Source organism: Stegostoma tigrinum, chromosome 6 (assembly GCF_030684315.1).
Source record: "Stegostoma tigrinum isolate sSteTig4 chromosome 6, sSteTig4.hap1, whole genome shotgun sequence".
In the NCBI taxonomy this organism is placed as follows: domain Eukaryota; kingdom Metazoa; phylum Chordata; class Chondrichthyes; order Orectolobiformes; family Stegostomatidae; genus Stegostoma; species Stegostoma tigrinum.
The window spans coordinates 4,458,468-4,480,911 of record NC_081359.1 but is presented as its reverse complement, the minus strand read 5'-3'; the positions used below and the strand labels follow the sequence as shown (position 1 = coordinate 4,480,911).

The following is a 22,444-nucleotide window of genomic DNA, read 5'->3' as shown; positions in this document are numbered from 1 at the left end:
ACCAGCTAATGTTGATGGTATAAATCTGTGGAATTGTCTGTTAGGATTACACAAATTATCTTAGTACTTCGAGCAGTTCATCACTGTCATCAACAGTGCGATCAAGCAGCACTTACACAGCTATAACCTCACTGATGCTTAGTTTGGGTTCCACCAGGGCCACTAAGCTCCTGACCTCATTACAGTCTTTGTCCAAATCTGAACCAATGAGTTGAACTCTAGACATGAAGTGTGAGCGACTGCCCATGACGTCAAGGTAGCATTTGACTGAGTTTGGCATCAAGGAACGCTGGCAAAATTGAAGTAAATGGAAATCAGGGAAAACATTCAATGGATTGAAGTCATACCAAATGCAGAGGAAGATGGACATTGTTGTAAGTCATTGATTTTTAGGGCATACCTGCTGAAGTTCCTCAGGGTAGTGCCCCCAGACCAACAAACTTAAACTGCTTCATCAATTACCATTGCACCACCACCACTGCGCACCCCCCCCTGCCCCCCAGGCCCTGCTGAAAGAAAAATAGGTTGTGGGAATTTTCTGTCATGATTACACAATGTTCAATATCATTCTTGACTCCTCACGTAGTGAAGCAGTCCGTGTCCATATACAGGAAGACCTGGACAACATCCAAGTTTGAGCTGAAAGCTACACAACTATCAGGCAGTGACTAACTCCAGCAAGACAGAATCCAGGATTTACATGACATTCAGTAGTCTTACCACAAATACCGTGCAGGTTATCCTTGACACAAATCTAACTGGCCTAGCCATGTAAATACCGTGACAATACACACAAATCAGAGGGTTGGAATGTGCAGCGGGCAATTTAACACTCAACTCCCCAAACTTTGTCCATGTTCAGAACTACAGCCTCAAAAAGATGCAAGAGGCTCAACACCATCCAAGACAAGATAGACTGCTGGATTGGCAGCTCATACAGCACCTTAAACATTTATTCTCTCCACCACCAATGCAAAGTGGTAGCACTATCTACAATAAACAAAGTGCATTTGCAGCAAATGACTAATGTCCCTTCCACAACACCTTCTAAACCTGCAAACTGTACGACCAAGAAGGACAAGAGCATCAGAGATGTGAGAGCAGTATTACCTGCAGCTTCCCCCTTGAGCCACACATCTTCCTGACTTGGAACTATATCGCAGTTTCTTCAGTTTCACTGAGACAAAATCCTGGAGTTCAATAACAGCACTCTCAGGTATACCGACATTAGATGGACTTCAGTGGGTCAATAAGAAATGTACAGCAATGTTCAAACCCCTCAGGTGAAAATTGAAATATTCTTTTAACAGAATATTTTTTGATAAAAGAGAAGTAATCAGCCTAATTATTCATCATTTATTTTCAAATTAGAGTGGGAAACTTTGTGCATCTCAAGGCGGGAATTATTATTTTAGGAACTAAATGTTTTTGTTTTCCCATCACTTCGAGAACATATATATTTCATACAGAAACAAGCCCCCTCCACTTGCTGTCAACAATCCACCTTAACCTTAATCTCAGAAGATTTGGAGCTACTGTACCAATGTGACTTGTTTAGTTTATCAGACAAATTTCCCACAGGATTTCTCAGAGTCAGATTATCAATTTATTGCACATTCTTTGGCACTTTGCGCTTTTGAACTATTCCCGGCAGGATTGATCTCTGACTGTTCATATTGGTTTAATGTCGGCCTGTTAAAATCAACTAAAGAATTTATTTGATTGGTCTCAGTTCAGACTCAAATCTAGACCTCTGTAGCGATGCACAGCGGTAGTTCACTGTATAAGGCAGCCCATTATGAATGTTTAAAAGTACCCTAACTCGTTTGTTCATGCATTAATACGTGTTGATTTCATTTAAAATTTCCCGAAATAAATTTAGTAGTGGTATGGTATCTTGTCATATCTGTCCTGCATAATTTCAGCTTTGAAGCTCTTGTAGGAAAGGGAAATTTGATTTTCCATCAGATAAAACATTGTTGTTTCAATGGAAATATATTAATGTTGGCATGTTAGAGATATATTTACTTCACCTGACTGAATATGATTGATACCCAATAAAGCAAAATATTTATATATATATTTCTATGTCAACATGGGGACAATAAGCTTGAAGCATTGGAACGTTAGAACACATCCAACTGTCTAAGAAGGTCTAAAGAGGGTGAAGTAAACGCAGGAGAAACAGTAAGAAACTGCATACAAGTTTCAAATTAACTCTTAGGTACAAATAGAGTTAGAGGGTATAACTTAATTGCTATTATAAGATGTGGCTACAGGGTGACCAAGACTGGGAACAGAATATTCAAGGATATTTGTTATTAGGAATGATACGCACAAAGGCAAAGGAGATTATTTTGTGCTTGGAATAAGGGATGTGACCAATACATCTGTGAAAGAGTATCTTAGATTGAAGAATCAAAATGTAGAACCAGTTTCAATGGAGCTGAGAGACAACAAGGAGCAGAAAGCATTGGTTGTGCATGTCTATAAGCCATTATCTGGTATTGGCAATCTTGGCACAATAAAATCAGGATATCAGAGATGCATGTGACATGATTAATATCGTAAAAGGTTACATATAAACTGGGTAAGCCTAACCAGCATACTGTGGAGGACGAATTCCTGAAGTGTGTTTGAGATGGGTTTCTGGAGCATATTACGGATTGGACTAGTTTAGAATTAGTATTAATTGATGAGAGAGGGCTAATTGATAAGTCTTTGGGAAGTAGTAAATGTAATATGATGGAATTTTATATTAAGTTTGAAAGTGATATCCTTTATTCTGAAACTAGTGGCTTAAGCTTAATGAAGGAAACTGAAGATCAACTACACCTCTCCACACTTCTTCTTGCAAGGATTCTACTCCATTCTCTCAGTTTCTCCATCTCTGCCAAATTTGTACTGATGATGCCATCTTCCACTGGCTACCTCCAACATGACCTTGTTTTTCCTCAACTGATTACAATCCCCCTGCAAATACATCTCCCTTTCATATCTTAATTTACACCTATTTTGTATCTATTTTTATCTTACAACGCTATTAACAACCCATTCCCCATTGTTTTTTTACAGTGGATTGTCACACGATTTATCCCCACGCTCCTCCTCTGTCACTGTCAAAACAATATAAAAATAATTTTCCACAAGCTTTCAGTTCTAAAGAAGACTGTTTCTCTCTCCACAGATGTTGCTGTACATGCTGATTTTTTCCAGAATTCTCTGTTTGTTTTAGATTGTCAGAATCCTCAGAATTTTGTGATTAAGCTATTAAGCATAAGACACAAGTTGGGTGTGGTAGGTTGGGATAATACACGAAAAAGATTTGAAGTTGACAGGCACTGCCTGGTCTTTGAAGAGGCATTAGGTACATTCCTCTAAGATACAAAAAAAGTCATGATGTGGAGGTGCCAGTATTAGACTGGGGTGGACAAAGTCAGAAGTCACATGACACAAGGTTATCATCCAACAGATTAATTTGAAATCACAGACTTTTGGAACACTGCTCTTTCAAGTGAAGTGAAATGCATTTCACCAGACAAAGGAGCTGCGCTATGAATGCTTGCGCTTTCAAATAAATCTGTTGGACTATGTAACCTGACACAAAAAAAACAGGAAATGTGAATCAACTGTGGATCACAAAGGGACAAGGGACTAAAAGCCAGCCTTTAGGTGCAGCTCGCTATTAGGAAGCTAAGTGGCATATCTTTTACACTGCAGGGAAATTTGATTACAAGAGTAAAGATGTCTTGATGCCACTAAATAGAACCTTGGTGAGACCCTATGTGGAACATTGTGTGTAGTTTTACTCTCTTTAACATCAAAAGAAAGATGTACTCGCTTTGGAGGGAGAGCAGCAAATGTTCACCAGAATAATCCTTGAGATGATGGTTGTTCTGTGAAGAGAAATTGAGAAGCCTGTGTCTGTTTTGAGTTGTAAGTTGCGTTGATAATTGATTTTTGAAGAATGACAGAGAATTCACAGAATTCTTACGATCGTGACACCATGTGTGGATTGGATGTTTCTGCTACCTGGTGAGTCTCGAACTAAGGGACTTAGTCTCAAAATAAAGAGTAGGCCATTTAAAACTAGAACTAGGAGGAATTTGTTAATTTAGAGCATGTGAATCTTTGAAAATCTTTATCCCCGAGGGCTTTGGAGAAGACAAAAGTTGAGGAACTTTTGATCGTTAATTACATCAAAATATAGGGAAACGGGATATAGATTTGAAAGGAGACAATGACCTGGCGATACTATTGCCAGATTATTAATTGAGAAACTTAGCTGTTGTTCTGTTGAATACCACCATGGCAGTTGGTGAAAGTTGGATTCAATAAAAAGCATCTGGAATTAATAATGTCATGGATGATGACTGTGAAATTACTGATGAGTGACGTAAGATCCATCTGATTCACTAATATCTTTTAGGGAAGGAAATCTGCTGTCCTTACCTGGTCTGGCTTATATGTAGCACCGGAACCACAGCAATGTTGTTCACTCGTAACTGCCCTCCAAAATGGCCACTAAGCCACTCAGTTGTATCAATTGTGATGAAGCCTCAAGGAAATGAAACTAGATGGACCACCTGGCATCGACCCAGGCACCAAAAATGACAATGGCGGAAACAGCCTTGCCGCCCTGGCAAGGTCCTCCTTACTGACATCTGGGGCTAATACCAAATTTGGGAGAGCTGACTCACAGACTAGTCAAACAACAGCCTACACAGTCGGAATCACGGAATTATACTTTACAGACAATATCCCAGACATCACCCTCACCATCCCTGAATGTGGCCTGCCCGACCGCAGGACAGACCCAGCAGGGTCCTTGGTAAACAGTCAGGAAGGAATTGCCCTGGGAGCCCACAACATGAATTCTTATTGCTTCATTGAGTGACATATCCCCACTCAAAGGCAATAGCATAGACAATGATTTAATTTCTTATTGTCAAGTGTACCTAAGTACAATGGAAAGTTTTGATTTCCGAGCTATGTAGGCAAATCATAATATATAAGCACATAGAGAAGATGGGGTGTTTAACAGTTGTAAGAAATATGTGAATGAGATCAACTGTAGAGATCTCGCAAAGAGTTGTGTGGTGTCAGCACAATCTTGAATATTATGTAGATTCACTGGTGTAGGAGGGTCCACCAATATCCCAATTCTCAATCACGGTAGAGATCAGCATATCAGCACAAAAGATAAGGCTGAAGCATTCACAACAATCTGCATCTAGAAAAGCTGAGTTGATGATCCATCTCAGGCCTCATCTGATGGTCGATGCAAATCGTCAGTCATTTTGATTTACTCCGTGTGATATCAGAAAAGAGTTGGATGTACTGGATACTTTAAAGGCTTTGGACCCTAACCCACATTCCAGCAACAATACAGAAGTCATGTGCTGTAGAACTTGCTGCTGCCCTAGCCAAGACATTCCGGTACAGTTGCAACACTGACATCTACCTGACAATGTGTAAAATTGCTCAGGTATGTCCTGTACACAAAAAGCAGGACAATTCCAACCAGGCCAATTATCAATCAGTCTACTTTCGAATGTAAGTGAAGTTAATTGAAGGTGCTATCAAGCACCATCCACTCTTCGCAATAATCTGCTCACTGATGCCCAGTTTGAGTTACACCTGGGTTATTCAGCTCCTGATCTCGTTACAGCCTTAGTTCAAAGATGGACAAAACAGCTGAATTGCAGATGTGAGCTAAGATTGATAACCCTTGACATCAAGACTTCATTTGATCAAGCGTGGCATCGAGGTGCCCTAGCAAAACTAGAGTCAGTGCGTATCGGGGCAAACTCTCCTTTTGTTCCAGTCATACCTGACACGTTTGTTGGAGGACAAAGTGTCATACAGGTAGACAGCACAGAAACAGACCCTTTGGTTCAACTCATCCATGTTGATCAGATACTTCTATAAAGCTAGGCCCATTTGCCAGGATTTAGCCCATGTCCCTCTGAACCCTTTTTATTCATATACCCATCCAGATACCTTTTAAGTGTTGTAATCACTTCCTTTCGCAGCTTATTCTATACACACGCCACCCTCTGCATGAAGAAGGTGTCTCTTAGGTCTCTTTTAAATCTTTCCCTTCTCAGCTTAAAACTATGCCCTCCAGTTTTGGACTCTCCCACCCCTGGGAAAAGACCTTGCCTATTTTTGCTATCCATTCCTGTTGTTTATAAATTTATAAATTTTATAAATATTCATAAGGTCACTCGTCAGCTTCTGACACTCTAAGGAAAATTGCCCCAGCCTAATCAGCCTCTCCCCATAGTTCAAATGCTCCAACCCTGGCAATATCCTTGTAAATCTTTCCTGAACCGTTTATAGTATCACAACATCCTTCAGTCATTGCAGCTTCAGGACATCTCCGCAAGAGTTCTTCAGGGTCATCACGTTAGCCCATCCAGCTTGAGCTGCTTCATCAATGATCTTCCCTCCTCGATAAGGTCAGAAGTTGGGATGTTCACCAATGTTTGCAGAATGTTCAGCACCACTCATGGCTCCTCAGATGCTGAAATAGTCCATGTTCAAATGCAACATGACCCGAACAATATGCAGACTTAGGCTGACAAGTGTCAAGTAACATACATGCCACACAAATGCCAGGTAATGTCCATCTCCAATAAGACACAGTCTAACCACCGTCCCTTTACTATCATTGATTCCCCCACTATCATCACCCTGTAGGTTACCATTGATCAGAAACTCAACTGGACTTGTCGCAATAACACAGTGTTTACAAGAGCAGGTCAGAGACTAGGAATATTGCAGTGATCAACTGACCTCATGATTACCCAAAGCCTGTCCACCATCAACAAGGCACAGGGCAGGAGTATGATGGAATACTCCTCACTTGCTTGAATGAGTGCAGCTCCTGTGATACTAAAGAAGCTTGACACTATGCAAGATAAACCGCCCACTTGATTGGCACCACATCCACAAGCATCCAATTCTTCTACCACCAAGATTCATTAGCAGCACTGTGTCCTATATACTGATGCACTGCTGAAATTCACCAAAGATGCTTAGACAGTGCCTCCCAAACCCACAATCCCTTCCATCTAGAAGGACAAGAGCAGCAGGTACATGGGAGCACCACCACCTCCAAGTTCCCCTCCAAGCCACTCACCACCCTGACTTGGAAATATTGTTCTTTCTGCCCTGTCACAGGGTCAAAATCATTGAATTCCTTCCCTAAGAGCACTGTGGGTCTACTTACAGCATATGGACTGAGAAATTCAACAAGGTAGCTCACCACCAACTTCACAAGGTCAACAAGGAACTGGCAAGCAGACAGATGCCCGCATGCCTTGAGAAAATTAAAAATAATAGGAAAGTGGAATTGAGTTAAATGGTCAGTTATGATCCGTTTGATTGGTAGGATAGGATAAACAGGCTGAATGGCTTACTCACTTTTCCGACATCCCTGTGTATCATTCGTTGTGTTCTCTGGGCAAGAGGTGTTTAGGGGTATGACTTGAAATTAGTGTGGAGGTAAGTTATGTCATTTTGTTTTCTTTTTAAGCAGTAACATTGACTAGATTGACTGCTCAATAGTTCTTGCATGTACACAGATAAAAATTCTTTCAGCTGATATATCCTTCCCAGGGGCTCTTCATTTTCAAAGCACATCTACATGCTTGTGTCTGCTTAATTCCAGACACTTTGAATTACTTACTGGGTAATCTGCAAAGCCTCTCCACTGGCATTCAATTCAAAGGGATTTTACTTTACGTGACTCACCTTTTTAATTATTTGTGGTAGAGTATATTCAGATAGGGAAGAATTACTATCTGAATGTGGCAATCCACTGGCAAATTAGTTTGCTGCTGGTAATTAAAAGTGCCAAACAGCAGCAAAGTAATCTCCCAACAGCCGTTGAAAGTGGGTTTTTGATATTTCATTGAGCTCGTGGCTAATGAATATCTTTCAATATTGACAGGGCCATGATATCTAAACATAATTCAGTGTCCTGTGCCAGCACACTTTTTGACTGATGACAGTGCGTATCAAAATGTACACAAATGCAGTCCTTATGTGCAAGTTACCGTACACTTGAGCAAGTAAGCTATTTGAAATCAGTTGCATTTATTTTATTTCATTTTCATGCAACTTTATTTAATATTTAAGAGTTATTTATTCAGCTCATTCAGAAATGTGGCATTTACAACCTTGTTGCTCCATAAAACATGCTTTTCTCCAAACCATAAAGAACTGATGAAGCAGAGAATCTATTCTTACTGAATATAATTCAGCCTTATTTTGGCAAAGTTAGGCTTAATGATCCCTTGTATTTCTGTATTGCACAAATTGGTGACAGTCTAGTGTAGTGATACCGTAAATGCAGAGGCTTCAGCCTTGGTTCACTGGTAAGTGCTGTAGCCTCTGAACAAGGAGATTGTGGCTTCATAATCCAATTTCGTGAAACTTGAACATATAATCTAATACAGTTTTGTGAAACTTATAAACTACCAGAGGTGCTGCCTAACAGATACAATATTAAACCAAATTTTCTCCGGATGAAAATGATCTTGGATACTATTTATAGAAGAAAAGGGTCATTTTATTCAGTGTTTTGTTCAATATTTATCCCAGCCTACATCCTTAAAATAGTTTATCTCATTATTCCATAATCTATTTTCTAGAATCTTGCTTTGCAACAATTTTGTGGCTGTACTTCTTGAATCCAAATGCTTCAATTTGATTGGCTGCAAGTGTACTGTTCAATGTCCTGAGGGTGTGAAGTGCATTGCTTACCTGTGCATACAGCTATAAATGCACCATGTTCTGTAGATCCATTATATACTAAAACCACTAGTTTGCTATAAGATGCATGGTCTAAATGCATGATTTGTAACAGTACCTTTTAAAATAAGCAACACACACCAGAGTAACTTTTCCATTTCCTGATTTCTGATTCAAAGACACTTCTTCATTTGGCATGACTGATGCTTGATAATTATTACAAGCATACGTGTATGCATGCATGTCGAGAAACCACACAGCTTAACAGTGGATTTCAGATAAAATTTCAACTTTCAGGTAAATTTATATGTAGTGCATCAGATAGACACAAAGTAACCCTATAATCCCATTCTGTAGATATTGAAGAGGCTGTGAAATAAGAAATCAGAAGATATTGACAGGATAGCACCATTAATAGGATTCAGAACTGTTTTATTGACAAGACAGTGCTGTTAATATGACCTACTGTATTAAATTGACAGGAGAAATCTGGCAATAGAATCTTTCTGTGTTGTAATTGACAGGGAAACCCTTTCAATAGGATCTTAATGCGCTTTTTATTGACAGTGAACCTATTGCTAAGGACATATTTTTGCTGAATGATGTAAATACGCTGCTGTAATACAGCCAAGGCAGCAATGCTGTTACTGGTGCTATTGGATTAAGCAGTAATAGAATGAACTGACATATATGAAGGATCATATAAATGCTCATCAAAAAATAATAATAGTTGCCAACAACCACTCCAGTATTCTAAAATTATTTGATGTGTACCACATTTTGCGAAATAATTGAAGACAATACAAAATGACTGTTCGACACTGAGGATATTACTAAACAATTGTTTATATTTTCTGGATTTTTAAATGTTTAGAACCTTATTGAGTGAAGTTCATTTAGCCTACTTAATCTTGAATCATCTTTATAGTGTTAGGAACAGAGCAAGAAGGCAAGGAGTTCTCAAACAAAAGCAGAAATTGTTGGAGAAACATTTCGAGTCCAGAGACCCTTCTTCAGAACAAGTTCACTGGACTCAAAATGTTAACTCTACATTCTCTCCGCTGATGCTACCAGTCCAACAGAATTGCTCCAGCAATTTCTGTTTTGTTTCAGATCTTCAGCATCTGCAGACTTATTTTATTGGTGAATTTTCAATGGGCTGCAGATATTTAAAAAAATTTAAACAAATCTAGCTTCTTCCCCAAGGTTAAGTTCACATTTAGGATATGAGACAAAGTGATATTTCAATCTAGCCTATCCGAATTTAAGTACCTGATACTTGAGATGACTTTAAGTCTGGTAGTGATCTTGATTATTCCATGACTTTTACAGATTTTTTAAAGCTGTGGTAGGATTTGCAAATAATTCTGATTTTTGCCAAAATAGCTATAGTCTTATCTACATAATAGGGAAAACTAATAAGCAAGAGATAAGATGCATAAATATGTTGTTTCAAACTGGGTGGTTCATGTGCTTTGTTGAAGTTTCTATTGCAGTGCTCATAAAAATAAAGCTAAATCATTGAATTGAGGAGTTTTATGGCTATGTTTGTTGCTAGCACCATCAGTTTGTAAAGCCTGCATGAAGATACAAAAGCTGTTCCTTCAGTTCCCTGTTTATTTAATTTCTTTTACACATCCAAAGTTCTTTGGGGTGGTTTCAGTGTTAAATGTGATAGACTAAGCATTTGCTATTTGTGCTGCCTGCCCCCTCCTCCCACTGCATCCCAAAACCAGCCCATCCTGTTTCTGCTTCCCTAACCTGTTCTTCCTCTCACCCATCCCTTCCTCCCACCTCAAGCTGCACCTCCATTTCCTACCTACCACCTCATCCCGCCTCCTTGATCTGTCCATCTTCCCTGGACTGACCTACCACCTCCCTAGCTCCTCACCTATACTCTCTTCTCTACCTATCTTGTTTTCTCTCCATCTTCAGTCCGCCTCCCCCTCTCTCCCTATTTATTCCAGTTCCCACTCCCCATCCCCCTCTCTGATGAAGGGTCTAGGCCCAAAACGTCAGCTTTTGTGCTCCTGAGATGCTGCTTGGCCTGCTGTGTTCATCCAGCTCCACACTTTGCTATTTGTGCTTTCTGCTTTTGTATTGGTTGGGAAATAACTCCACAGAGGCTGGTATTCTATCACCAACTCACCCTTTATTTGCACGTGCATAATACTTGACACCAGTCTGTCTTCCTGAGAGGCAACTCCTAGAGTGAACAGAATCTCTAACATACTTGTTTATATCTATCAGCCCAGGCTCTCTGATTGGATCAAGTTAACAGCCCCAGTCAGCAAACTCATTTTCTGTGAGGTTCACCTAGCTGACCTCATTACAATCACTAAAAGTTGAGTCTTCTCTGTTTCTGGTACAGAATTTGTGTCCAGCCTTTTCTTCGAACTGAAATTAAATGAATGAAGATGTGTCACACAATGGTATCCAGTAACACTTTAAGACTCACATGAACAGCAATTGAACAGAGGGATAGAAACTGTGTGTGGGCAATAAGTACGAGGAATCGATGCAGACTTGGTGAACCAAAGGGCTTATTCTTGTGCTATATTGTTTTTTGTACTTATTCGACAGGGCTTCTGAGCTGAAAGCTTACATGAGCAAAAAAAAAGGAGCTGGCATGGCGTAACATGTGCAACCTTGCACATAGGTGGAACAATGCTTCGTATCTGTAATGAGAATGTATATTTTCCTAGATGTAGACTTCCTTGCACATCTTTTTAGTTTTGTCGCTCCTTCCTGTAAGTGGGATATTTTGAATTGCAAACAGAATTGCTCATTAAGGTTACATTTAGACCAGGACGCATTTGCATGTCACAAAGAGATAACATGAAAAACCAGTATCATAGACATTATTTCTGGACTAGCATTAGGAGAAATAAAACTTGCAATATTAGATATGGTAGGTTTATGATATCTGCCAGGATCATCTCGTCTATGTGCCCAGCATAGCAGGAACAGCAGGAACTGGATGAAGCCATTCACTTTATTAGGCAAAAAACTCAAAGAACTGTGGATGCTGAAATTTGCAACAAAAACAGAAATTGCTGGAAAGCCTCAGTGGTTCTGGTAGCATCTGTGGAAAGAAATCAGAGTAAATATTTTGAGTCAGGGGAGCCTTCTTCAGAACTGATGGTAGCTAGGAAAAAGATATTTTATATGTTGAAGATAAAGTGGGGGGTCTGGGGTAGGAGTAAATGATAGGTGGAGATAGAGCCCAAACAGAAAGAAAAACTGTTGGACAGACAAAGCAGTGGGTAAGAGTCAGTCTGTGAAAATGATTAATTGCTAACGGGGACTATTAATAGCTGACAATGGGTTGTGTGTGTTAGCAGCCCATATGTTGACCAGGCCTGATGCGTTGGGGTGGGGAAAAGCATGGGGGAAGATGCTAAAGCCCCAAAATTGTTGAACTCAGTATTAAACCCAGATGACTCTAGCGTTCCCCAGCAGAAAATAAGGTATTGTTCTTCCAACATGCGCTGTGCTTCGCTGGAACGCTGCAGCAAACCTGAGACAGAGATGTTGGCCAGGGAGCACTTGGTGTGTTGAAGTGCCAAGTTTGTTCTCTGCACAACATCTCTGCCTCAGGCTTGCTGCAGCGCTCCAGCGAAGCACAGCGCATGTTGGAAGAACAATGCCTTATTTTCTGCTTGGGAACGCTAGAGTCATCCAGGTTTAATACTGAGTTCAACAATTTTGGGGCTTTAGCTCCTTTCCCCATGCTTTCCCCCATGTCAACACACCAGGCCTTGTCAACACACGAGCTGCTACCGCGCACAACCCATTGTCAGCTACTAATAGGCCGCCAGTAGCAGCTATTCAATGTGAGTAAATGTGAGGTTTTGCACTTTGGAAAAAAGAATACAGGCATGATCTATTTTCTAAATGGTGAGAAAATTCGCAAAGCAGAAATGCAAAGGGATCTGGGAGTGTTGGTCCAGGATTCTCTAAAGGTTAACTTGCAGGTAGAGTCCGTAATTAAAAAAGAAAATGTAATATTGTCGTTTATCTCAAGAGGGTTGGAATATAAAAGCAGTGATGTGCTTCTGAGGCTTTATAAGGCTCTAGTTAGGCCCCATTTAGAATACTGTGTCCAATTTTGGGCCCCACACCTCAGGAAGGACATACTAGCCCTGGAACGTGTCCAGCGGAGATTCACACGGATGATCCCTGGAATGGTAGGTTTCGCATATGATGAACGGCTAAGGATCCTGGGATTGTACTCATTTGAGTTTAGAAGGTTGAGGGGAGATCTAATAGAAACTTATAAGATAATGTATGGTTTAGAAGGGGTGGACGCTAGGAAGTTGTTTCCATTAGGCGGGGAGACTAGGGCCCGTGGGCACAGCCTTAAAATTAGACGGGGTAAATTTAAAATTGAAATGAGATGACATTTCTTTAGCTAGAGAGTGGTGGGTTTGTGGAATTCATTGCCACAGAGTGCAGAGGAGGCCAGGACGTTGGATGACTTCAAGGCAGAGATCAACTATTTCTTGATCTCAGAAGAAATCAAGGGCTACGGGGAAGAGTGCAGGGAAGTGGAGTTGACATGCCCATCAGCCATGATTTAAATGGTGGAGGGGACTTGATGGGCCGAATGACCTTACTTCCACTCCTATGTCTTATGGTCTAATGGTCTGTTCATTCTCCCAGGCTGACCATTTTGCACTGCTTTATCATTCCACAGTTTTTCTCTCACTTTGGGCTCTATCCCCTCCTGTCATTTACTCCTCTCCCCCCCCCCCCCCCCCCCCCCCCCCCCCCCCCCCCCCCCACCACTGTGGCTTCTACATAAAAGCCGTCCTTTACCTAGCTATCATCCATTCTGAAGAAGGGTCACTGGACCCAAACATTAACACTGATTTCTCTCCACAAATGTTACCAAACATGCTGGGATTTTCCAGCACTTCCTAGTCAGCTTGTTGCCTGCTGACCATTCAGTTAGATCATGGCAGATCTACACATCAGCTGCATCACAGATCAAATGTTTTTCTTTTCCTGAAAGCTTATTTTAATATTTCTCAAATAATGCTTGTTGATTTTTGGATACTTCTTTTTCAATCACATTAAATCGGTTCATAAAATGATATCATCACTTAGACCTGGGTTTTGAAACAATGCAGAGCATCCTCATTGCCAGAAGAAGTCGGGAATCCTGAATCCCTCTCCTGAGCTCACTGTCACTCATTTCATGGAGGTAGGACTGGGGACAGCCTGTAGCTCATGCGTGAACTGTTCCCAAAAGCAGTGACCATCGAAATAACCAGCTGCCTCCATGAAAATTCAGGTTTTGGCGCTCTTGAAATGTAGAACTCGGGATGGCTGGGATGTGAAGATTAGAGTAGGTCCATTCTCAGTGCATTTCACTGGATATTTTGAAGAGGTAAGATATCAATTTGGATCTGGTCCTAGGACACTATTGATAGAAGCAGGCTGCTCTATGATAAAGGTAGGATACCATTTGGGAATGTGAAAACGATGTGTGATCCTGCATACAAGATGAATAAACACGTTTACTTTAATTATTCATGTGATTTGGGCATTGTTGGTTACACTAGTTTTTATTTTCCTTCCTAATTGCCTTGCAGAAAGACGTTGGTGGTGAGCTGCCTTGCCAAACAACCGCAGCCCATGGGACACTCACAGTGCAAGTAGGAAGGGAATTGTAGGATTTAACTCAGTGACTGTGTTTAAGATGTTGTGATACTTACAGGGGAATTTGCAGCTGGTGGTGTTCTACATATCTAATCTCCTTGCCTTAGGAACTTTGTGAGTTACTCCAGTGCATCTTGTAGATGGTACACACTGCTGCCACTGTGTACTGGTGGTAAAGAGAGTGATTCATGGAAACATTTGTGGTGCATGACTGATTTTCTACTCAAGGCATATCTATCAAGTGAACGTTTTGATCAACAGCCAACTGCTCATAGATAGAAATGTTTGCCTTCATTAGGGATTAGTTAAAGGAATTTCACTGAGTTGATTTTATTTTTGTTTCTATGTGTGTTTTTCTCATGAGTGACGCTAGTCAGTAGACAGATTACTTTCTGCCAGCATGCATCCTGAGATATGCCTATGCTGATAACAGTTGAGTTGGCATGGGTCAAGAAGTGCAAAGAGTGGTGGGTGTGAGATGAGGTAAAACTGAGTTAGCACAGGATGTCTAAGGGACCATGGGGACTATTGGGCACTAAAGAGTGTGAGGACTCATGGGAGATGGTTATCTTGGAGGTGATAGGAGTGCCATTGGAGTTATGGACAGGGATTTAGCTTGATATGTGAGGTATGGGTGCAGAGGCATGGTTTGGCATAGAGGAGGGGACTGTGGTGTGGTGCAGTAGTGCCTTATGTGGCATGGCTTGACATGTATGAGGAATAGAGAGTGAGGAGAGGAGAATATGAGGGATGATTTCTGTTATCATTTTTGTTTTATTTTTAATCTTTGAATGTCGTACCAGAGGCCCCAGACAGGCTTCCACCCAGCTCACTTCAGCAGCCTGTTAGCCTCCTCTTCCCAGGTAATCAGGCTTGAATCCCAAGCCAACCAGCTCCCATTTCAAACGTTTGCATTTGCGGAACCTGTATTTATCCCACCTCAATGCTTCCAACCAGAGAATGAAAATCTTAGTTAAGAACACTGAGAATCAAGAAGGTATGATTGTTAATTGATGGGGGCTTGACTCATACAGACGTAGTACTAGAAACATTCATTCACATCCCCAGTAATCAACACCACTCCATTGAACTGAAAGGCACAATACAAAAGGAAAATTTTTAATTTGCTAGACACTATAAAATTTGAATTGGCATAGTACAACAGGTATAAGTTAATGATAAATGTTTTTTTTAAACAAACATAACTGACATATTTCTTTATACACAAAGCCGTCATCATAAACATGGTTTATGTGAACTAATAGGGTCACACCTAAACGGCCGTTTATTTGTCTCTAACACAGGTCACTGCTCCTCAAGTAATTCACAGTATGTGACATTTTCTAAGAGGTGACAACGCATAAGTGCAAGTCTTCATGAAATAAAATTGTTCAGCATTAAGGAAAACAACTGATTCGTGATTACAGTCACATTCTCCCATTTAGTACTTGCTGATTGCTTGTAGTTTAAAATCTGGAGATGGCCACATTAATTTACAAGGAATTATTAACTGTTCCCAGTAAACTTGGTATTGCTTTGTTGAACAACTTGAAACTGGTTCATTTTTGCAGCCACGCTGTTCCAACCTTTTGAACACCCAGTCCATCATTTGCGACCTTCATTCCAGTTTGCAGCTACTCTCCCTCCTCTGTCTCTCTTCTGTTGCCAGCTCCTCAGCCTCCTTCAGCAGCAACTTGCCATCCATATGTAGCCCCTCTCCTCCCACTTCGCAACCTCTCCTCATTCCTTGCAGCCCTTCTCCCCGCTTTAGGTCTTCATTCCCCTCTTCAGCTGTTCTGTCCCACCCCACTTTGCAGCTTGTTCTTTTCCCCTCTCCTGTATCTTGTCTCTTCTCCCTTTGCAGTGCTTCAGGCCTTACTCCCGGGCACCGGGCTCACTCTTTAGATCCTTGACCTTTCCCAGGCCCCCATACTCACTCCCCAACTTCAATATTTGGCCTCACTCCCAGACTTCCCTCCCCGATCACGCTAATGTTCTTGCCCATTCTCACTGGCCTTAATCTCTGGCCACACTGGTGTTTCCTCTTTGGCTTCATTAATCTTGCCTACTGGCCTTGCTCCCCTTCCTGGCAGCTTTGCTACCTCTACCCACCCAGTTTCCTGCAGCCTTCTTGACTGCAGCCACTCTCTCTGCTCCTCTAATTACTGTCCAGTTTTTGCCTGCATTTACGGATGTAAGGCTTTCACTCTTTCATTCTGTTCATGGGCCAACTTTTCTGTGGTCACTCCTGACCACCGCCCCCCCCCCCCCCCCCCCCAAAACCCCACCCTACGGGTGGATTTTCCCAAACAATTTGGGGATTCTGAGGGTGGATCCACTCACTATCACTGCATATTTTCATGCTGATCTCCCACGTACCTGCCTTTGCTCCATATCCTTTGACATCCATTTCAATCAAAACTCTTACCTATGTTGGTATTGAAAGCACCAATTTTCCCAGCATAAACAGGATTTTGTCGTGAGTTGAATTTCAGATTTTCCTTTGGAGGTGCTTTGGTAGGACTTTTTGGTGGGGGTGATGGTGAAGAGGCGGAGGGGACTCATTGGAGGTATATTTAATGAATAAAGTCTGGGATAATTGCAAGAATTGTTGTTTCATACAACTGCTATTTTACATCATCTTGTCACAAGGAACTCATGGCATAAGGATCTGCTACCTGAGATTGATGTTCAACTAGCATTAGAATATTCTCCTTCTTGATGTTAGGCAAGTTAGTCAGTGTTGAGTGTGACCCTCTCAGGGAGAGCACGAGTTGTGGCATTGCTAAAATTCACTGCAAACACAATGTCAGAGCAGAGGTGTCCTGCTGAAGCAGTATAAGCCCCTGGTCAGACCGCATTTGGAATATTGTGAGCAATTTTGGGCCTGGTATCAAAGGAAGAATGACCTGGCCTTTCGAGTGGCTCAAGAGGAGGTTTACAAGAATGATTCTGGGGATGAAGGGCTTGTCATATGAAGAGTGGGTGAGGACTCTGGGCCTGTAATCAATGGAGTTTAGAAGTATTGGTGGGGGTGGGGGGTGGGAATCTGATTGAAATTTGCACAATACTGAGAGGCCTGGATGGACCGGATGTGGAGGAGATTTTTCCACTAGGTCAAAGAGACTTGTACTTGAGGGACAGCCTCGGAATGAAGAAATACCTATTTAGAACTGAAATGAGTAGAAATTTCTTCAGCTAGGAAGTGGCTAATCTGTGGAATTCATTATCGCAGAGGTTTATGGAGGGCAACTCATTGAGTGTATTTAAGATAGAAATGGATAGATTCTTGATTGTTAGTGGGTCAAGTGTTAAGGGATGATGGCAGGAGACTGAGGTTGTGAAACATAGCAGTCATGATCTAATGGCAGACTTGATGGTCTTATGGTTGTCTGAATTCAGATAATCCAAGAGCTCACCAGGCTGTTGGGGCACTGTGAGCTAATGAATATTGCACCTAATGCCTTTGCTCTGCAGCTTCCATTCTGGGAAGTTTGCCCAGAAAGCAACCTTCACAAGTACAAAGGAAATGACTACAGGTGGGATTTCCCTGCTTCCAAAATAAGTCCAAAAGCTGGTCTATAACAGTCACAGAAGCTGGTTCCTATTAGGCATTGCTGAATTTAGCAGTTATAAATCTAAGTAACTTACATCCACACAAATAATATTTCAGCCCCTGTTACAAAATCTTGTGACACATTATTGGACAGTAAAGTCTATGGGGAAAATCACAGGGCTTACCTTGTTTGGAAACCCCTCCTGGGATCATATAACCAGTTGGATGGCTGAGTGGCACCCAGTGAATCTTCCAGTAGAGTGATGAATGACCCTGCCCTGCCCACCTAGAACTGCTGGCCAATCAGAAATCTGCAAACCCAGAACTCGTCAGTGGTTTTCCACTCCCTGTCACCCAGATAGCTTATCAGTGGCGAGAAGGGCACATGTTATTAGGAAGTGGGATCTGTGTTAGGACCTCATTTATTCACATTATTTGTCAACGACTTGCACTCTTCCAACACCAGAGAGAGTCAGGTTTGAAGAGAGAGTAGGCAGTTGCTCTCAGATGCCCCCTAAGCCTTCCATTGTCCTTGGTCAAGTGCCTCAATCTTGCACAACTAGTATAAATCCCCACCCTGCCACCTCGACCCCAAACTGAGAGCCTGTCCACCCTGGTTTTTCATCAGGCCATTAGGCCAGCTCTTTCTTGTTCTGCGCAGAGTGAATGCAGTCATCACCCAGGCAGGCCGAGACTTTTAAATAGTTGTTAATTGACCATTTAAAGGCCTTAACTGGTGGATGGTGAAGCTTACCAATGGATCTTCCAGCTTGAAACTTAATTTCTCAGGTAGGTTGAAGAGGATAGACATCTCCCAGTCTTAACTATTTGTCCTTCACGCTACCTTTACCACTTTGAGTGGAGGAAATTCCCTCTCCTATACCAAATGAAATAAATAAAACTAAGAACTCCAGATAGTGGAAAGCTGAAACAAAAATGAAAATTGCTGGAGAAACTCAGCAGGTCTAGCAGCATCTGTGGAGAGTGAAACAAAGTTAACGTTTCAGATCCAGTGACCCTTCTTCAGACAACCTGAAACATTAACTCTGTTTTTTCTCCACAGATGCTGCCAGACCCACTGAATTTCTCCAGCAATTTGGATTTATTTGTGTGCAAATGAAATACATTGATTTATGCTGTTTCTGTAGAAAGTAACAAGATTTACATGGACTTTATTGTCCAACAATCAGTGTAACAACAAGATTTTGTAAAAGGGACAGGAATGTTATTTGTGTGGACACACATTATTTAGGTTTTTTTAATTGTTAAATTCAGCAACGCCTAATAGGATCTAGCTTCTGTAGTTGTTACAGACTAGAAAATGAAATCATGTTTGTAGTGTCTGTTTATTACTCTGTAAATCTTTTTTGGACTGAAAACAAAGAGCCTCCTTTCACAGAATAGTATGAATAATGTCTTAATATTATAGAATATAACAAATACAGTGACTATTTGAGATACCTAATTATATTTAATTTACAAAATTTTTATCTTTTATGTTTTCTTTGAAAATGTGCATTCAAATATTCTGCAGGGGAATAAAACTACAAACATCTGTCGGTGTCTAAAACAATTGAAGTGATAGTTCATTACTCACCTTTGTATCGGTATTTTACACTCAGAAGATCAAAAACTTCCTTATTGTTTATAGTCACTGGAGGCAGTAATTTTGCATGGTTACATAGCTCCTTGCAAATCTGTTCAACTTTTTTTTTGCACCTTAGAAATTGAGAGTGGCGATTTTTACACTTTCTTCATCAAGAACGTTTGATTACTTGGAAAGTTCAAACATCATCTGCTGTGTTTAACCTTGTCTCAGCATAGTCTAGTTCAGTCATATGTTATTTGCTGTTGCTGTGTGTTATACAAAGTAATTTATCCAATTATTTTAAATGGTCTTAAATAATTCAGAGAAATTTGACACAAAAAACATTAACCAGATCTCTACTAGAGGAAATTAAACACACTGTCAGAAAAGAAAGCTGTCAGTGCCATTCTTTGAATTGTGTCATTTCTGCTGAAAGTAATCTAATGCAATATTGAAGATAATTCCAAATTGTAAAGTGATAACAATAATAATGAATTGAAAATCCCACCCAGAACCGTTTGATGTTAATGGAGAACCAGCATTTTCCTTAATTTTATCCACACTGAAATTCAAATTTATCAAATAAGGAGCTATTTGGTTTTTCACAGTCGCACTAAACCAGCAAAATTTTTGCCCTGTGGTAATCTTTGTTTGGGATAAGCAATTGTAGACGTAGTTTTTATTTGAAAGGAATTATACTGGACAAATCTAAAGATAAAGATGAATTTTTAAATTATTAATCATCTTCCTATAGGAAATTTTGTTTCACTCTAGGAGATTTTAATATGTACCAATAATCTTAAATTTCTTCATCTATTCTTCACAGACAGACAATTTTCCCACAGAGCCCAATTACATGGGCAGCAGGCAGCAGTTTGTTCAAAGGTAAGCCCTGTTAAATTTCTTGCTCACAAATTGCATTTGCATTCCTGTCCGCATTGCTCAGTCACACCAAATTGCTGAAAACTGATGTGGTGATGAACAGTGCTGTCTTTTGTTACAGTAGTTCCACGTTCAAAGATCCAGAGAGGGTTAGTTTGAGGGACAGTGGACACGGAGACAGTGACCAAGCCGACAGCGATCAGGATACTAATAAAGGTTCCTGCTGTGACATGTCTGCCAAGGAAGCACTCAAGATAAAATCTACAACAACCAAACCCCCAGTCCCTGAACAAGGTTAGTTAAAGCTGTAATGACTCAAGAGCAAAAAAACTCCAGGCGCACAAAATATTTTTGAAGAGAAAATTTGATGTTTCCCTATGTAAAAAATGTGACAGCGATGGATTACTTTTATTATGAAAAATGGAGAAAGGATCCATTGAAAGTAATAATGCTGAGCAGGTGACTTTCTTTATCATTCCTGCTTCAAAAAATGCTCACTTTGTTCCAGTGAATGGTGTTTTAAATTTACAAATTAAAGACATTGGCAGGTAGATTTAGCAAGTTTACACTTTGATCCTAGACCTTTGTGGGTCCACCGCAAAATTGGAGATTTGGACACAGTAATAATTCAACAACGAAGTACTTTCACAGGGACAGATACCCTGCTAGATGTGTTGACCTCTGTGGCTCTGTACAATGATGCACACTGTCAATTTCCAAAGGGATGTAATGTAGTAAAATCTACCCCTACTTTCAATGAATCTTGAATTTTAAGTAGCAGGTCTCAATAAGGACTAGGAATCGGTGCAGACTTAGAGGGCTGAAGGGCCTGTTCCTATGCTGCATTGTATTCTCCTGCATGTTCCATTTAATGAAGAGCTGGAATAGAAATGAAGCAGTGTTATACCCAACCTTTAGTCACAATGTGGGCAGGAATATCCAGTATTGCAAGGCCATGTCCTGCATGCCATGAGTACCTGCTGTATATTCAGTGCCACAGCAGCATTGACAGTTTAAGGAGAGATGATGGTGTAGTAGTGACTTCGTTGGACTGGTTATTCAGAATTCTAGTTTAATGTTCTGGAGAGATGCATCCAAATCCCACCAAAAGAAATGATGAAATCTGAATTAATAAAGATCTGGATTTAATGCTAGCTAAATGATGACTATGGAAGCACTTTTGATTGTTTGTTAAGGGGCATGTGTTTCACTAATGCCCTTTAGGAAAGAAACCTTGCATCCATATTGGTTTGGTCTACATGTGACTCCAGATCCACAGCAATATGGTTGATTCTGAACTGCCCCCTGGGCAATTATGGATTGGATGTAAACTGCATGCCCACATTCCTCAAAAAGATTATTTAAAAATCAGACTTTTCTGTGGTGGTCTGAAGCAGATAAGCTGCATGCTTGTTTCAAAATTCCTCTCAGAAGTTTGCCTTTTCTGTTTGTGTCCAACTGAATAAGTAACCAATAACTTGCTGTCAAAGAAAGGTCAACCTCTTTTGTAACTTACTTTGTCAAGCCATCTGCTTCACAGAATATCATGGGCTATTCTCTTCCCAGGATTGCAAGCTGTTTTTTAATCTTCCCTCACCCAACTCCTCCTCACCCCCCACGCCCCCACCCTCTGAGCTGAGCGATTTTGATTGTATTAAGTTGGAATTGTAGAATGTAATTTTACTTTCTTTCTTCTGACCTGTCCTTAGGAATTGATTTGACAAACTTAATTTTTCAAATAGTCAACAAGATAAAATATAATTCAACACCATTTAAATAAAAAGAACACCCGGGGTAGTAGGTTTATTGCAACAAAACCAGGAAAACGAATTTGGCAACAGATATTCTGCCTTCTGTTAAGTGCCAAGGAAGAGTAGGTGTCTTTTGATATTTATCAAGTTACTGAGTACCTTACTGCCCCAATGTTTTAAAGTGGCAGAATTCTCAAAGGAGAAGGTAGGTGGAATCCTCGGGGAAATTGCACAGAA

General features: G+C 40.6%; 1 protein-coding gene across 4 annotated transcripts in view; it reads left to right on the top strand.

Annotated features, from left to right (window-relative positions):
• Window positions 1-22,444, top strand: part of LOC125453176 (protocadherin-17-like) — a 143,110-nt gene that overhangs the window by 15,200 nt on the left and 105,466 nt on the right. For 2 of the 4 annotated variants that reach the window (XM_048532390.2, XM_048532388.2), the window contains exons 2-3: window positions 20,401-20,459; window positions 20,581-20,750. In XM_048532390.2, coding sequence (XP_048388347.1) covers window positions 20,401-20,459; window positions 20,581-20,750 — 229 coding nt within the window. Of the gene's footprint in view, window positions 1-20,400; window positions 20,460-20,577; window positions 20,751-22,444 lie in introns of all 4 variants that reach the window. The other 2 variants (XM_048532389.2, XM_048532387.2) reach the window with 1 other exon arrangement.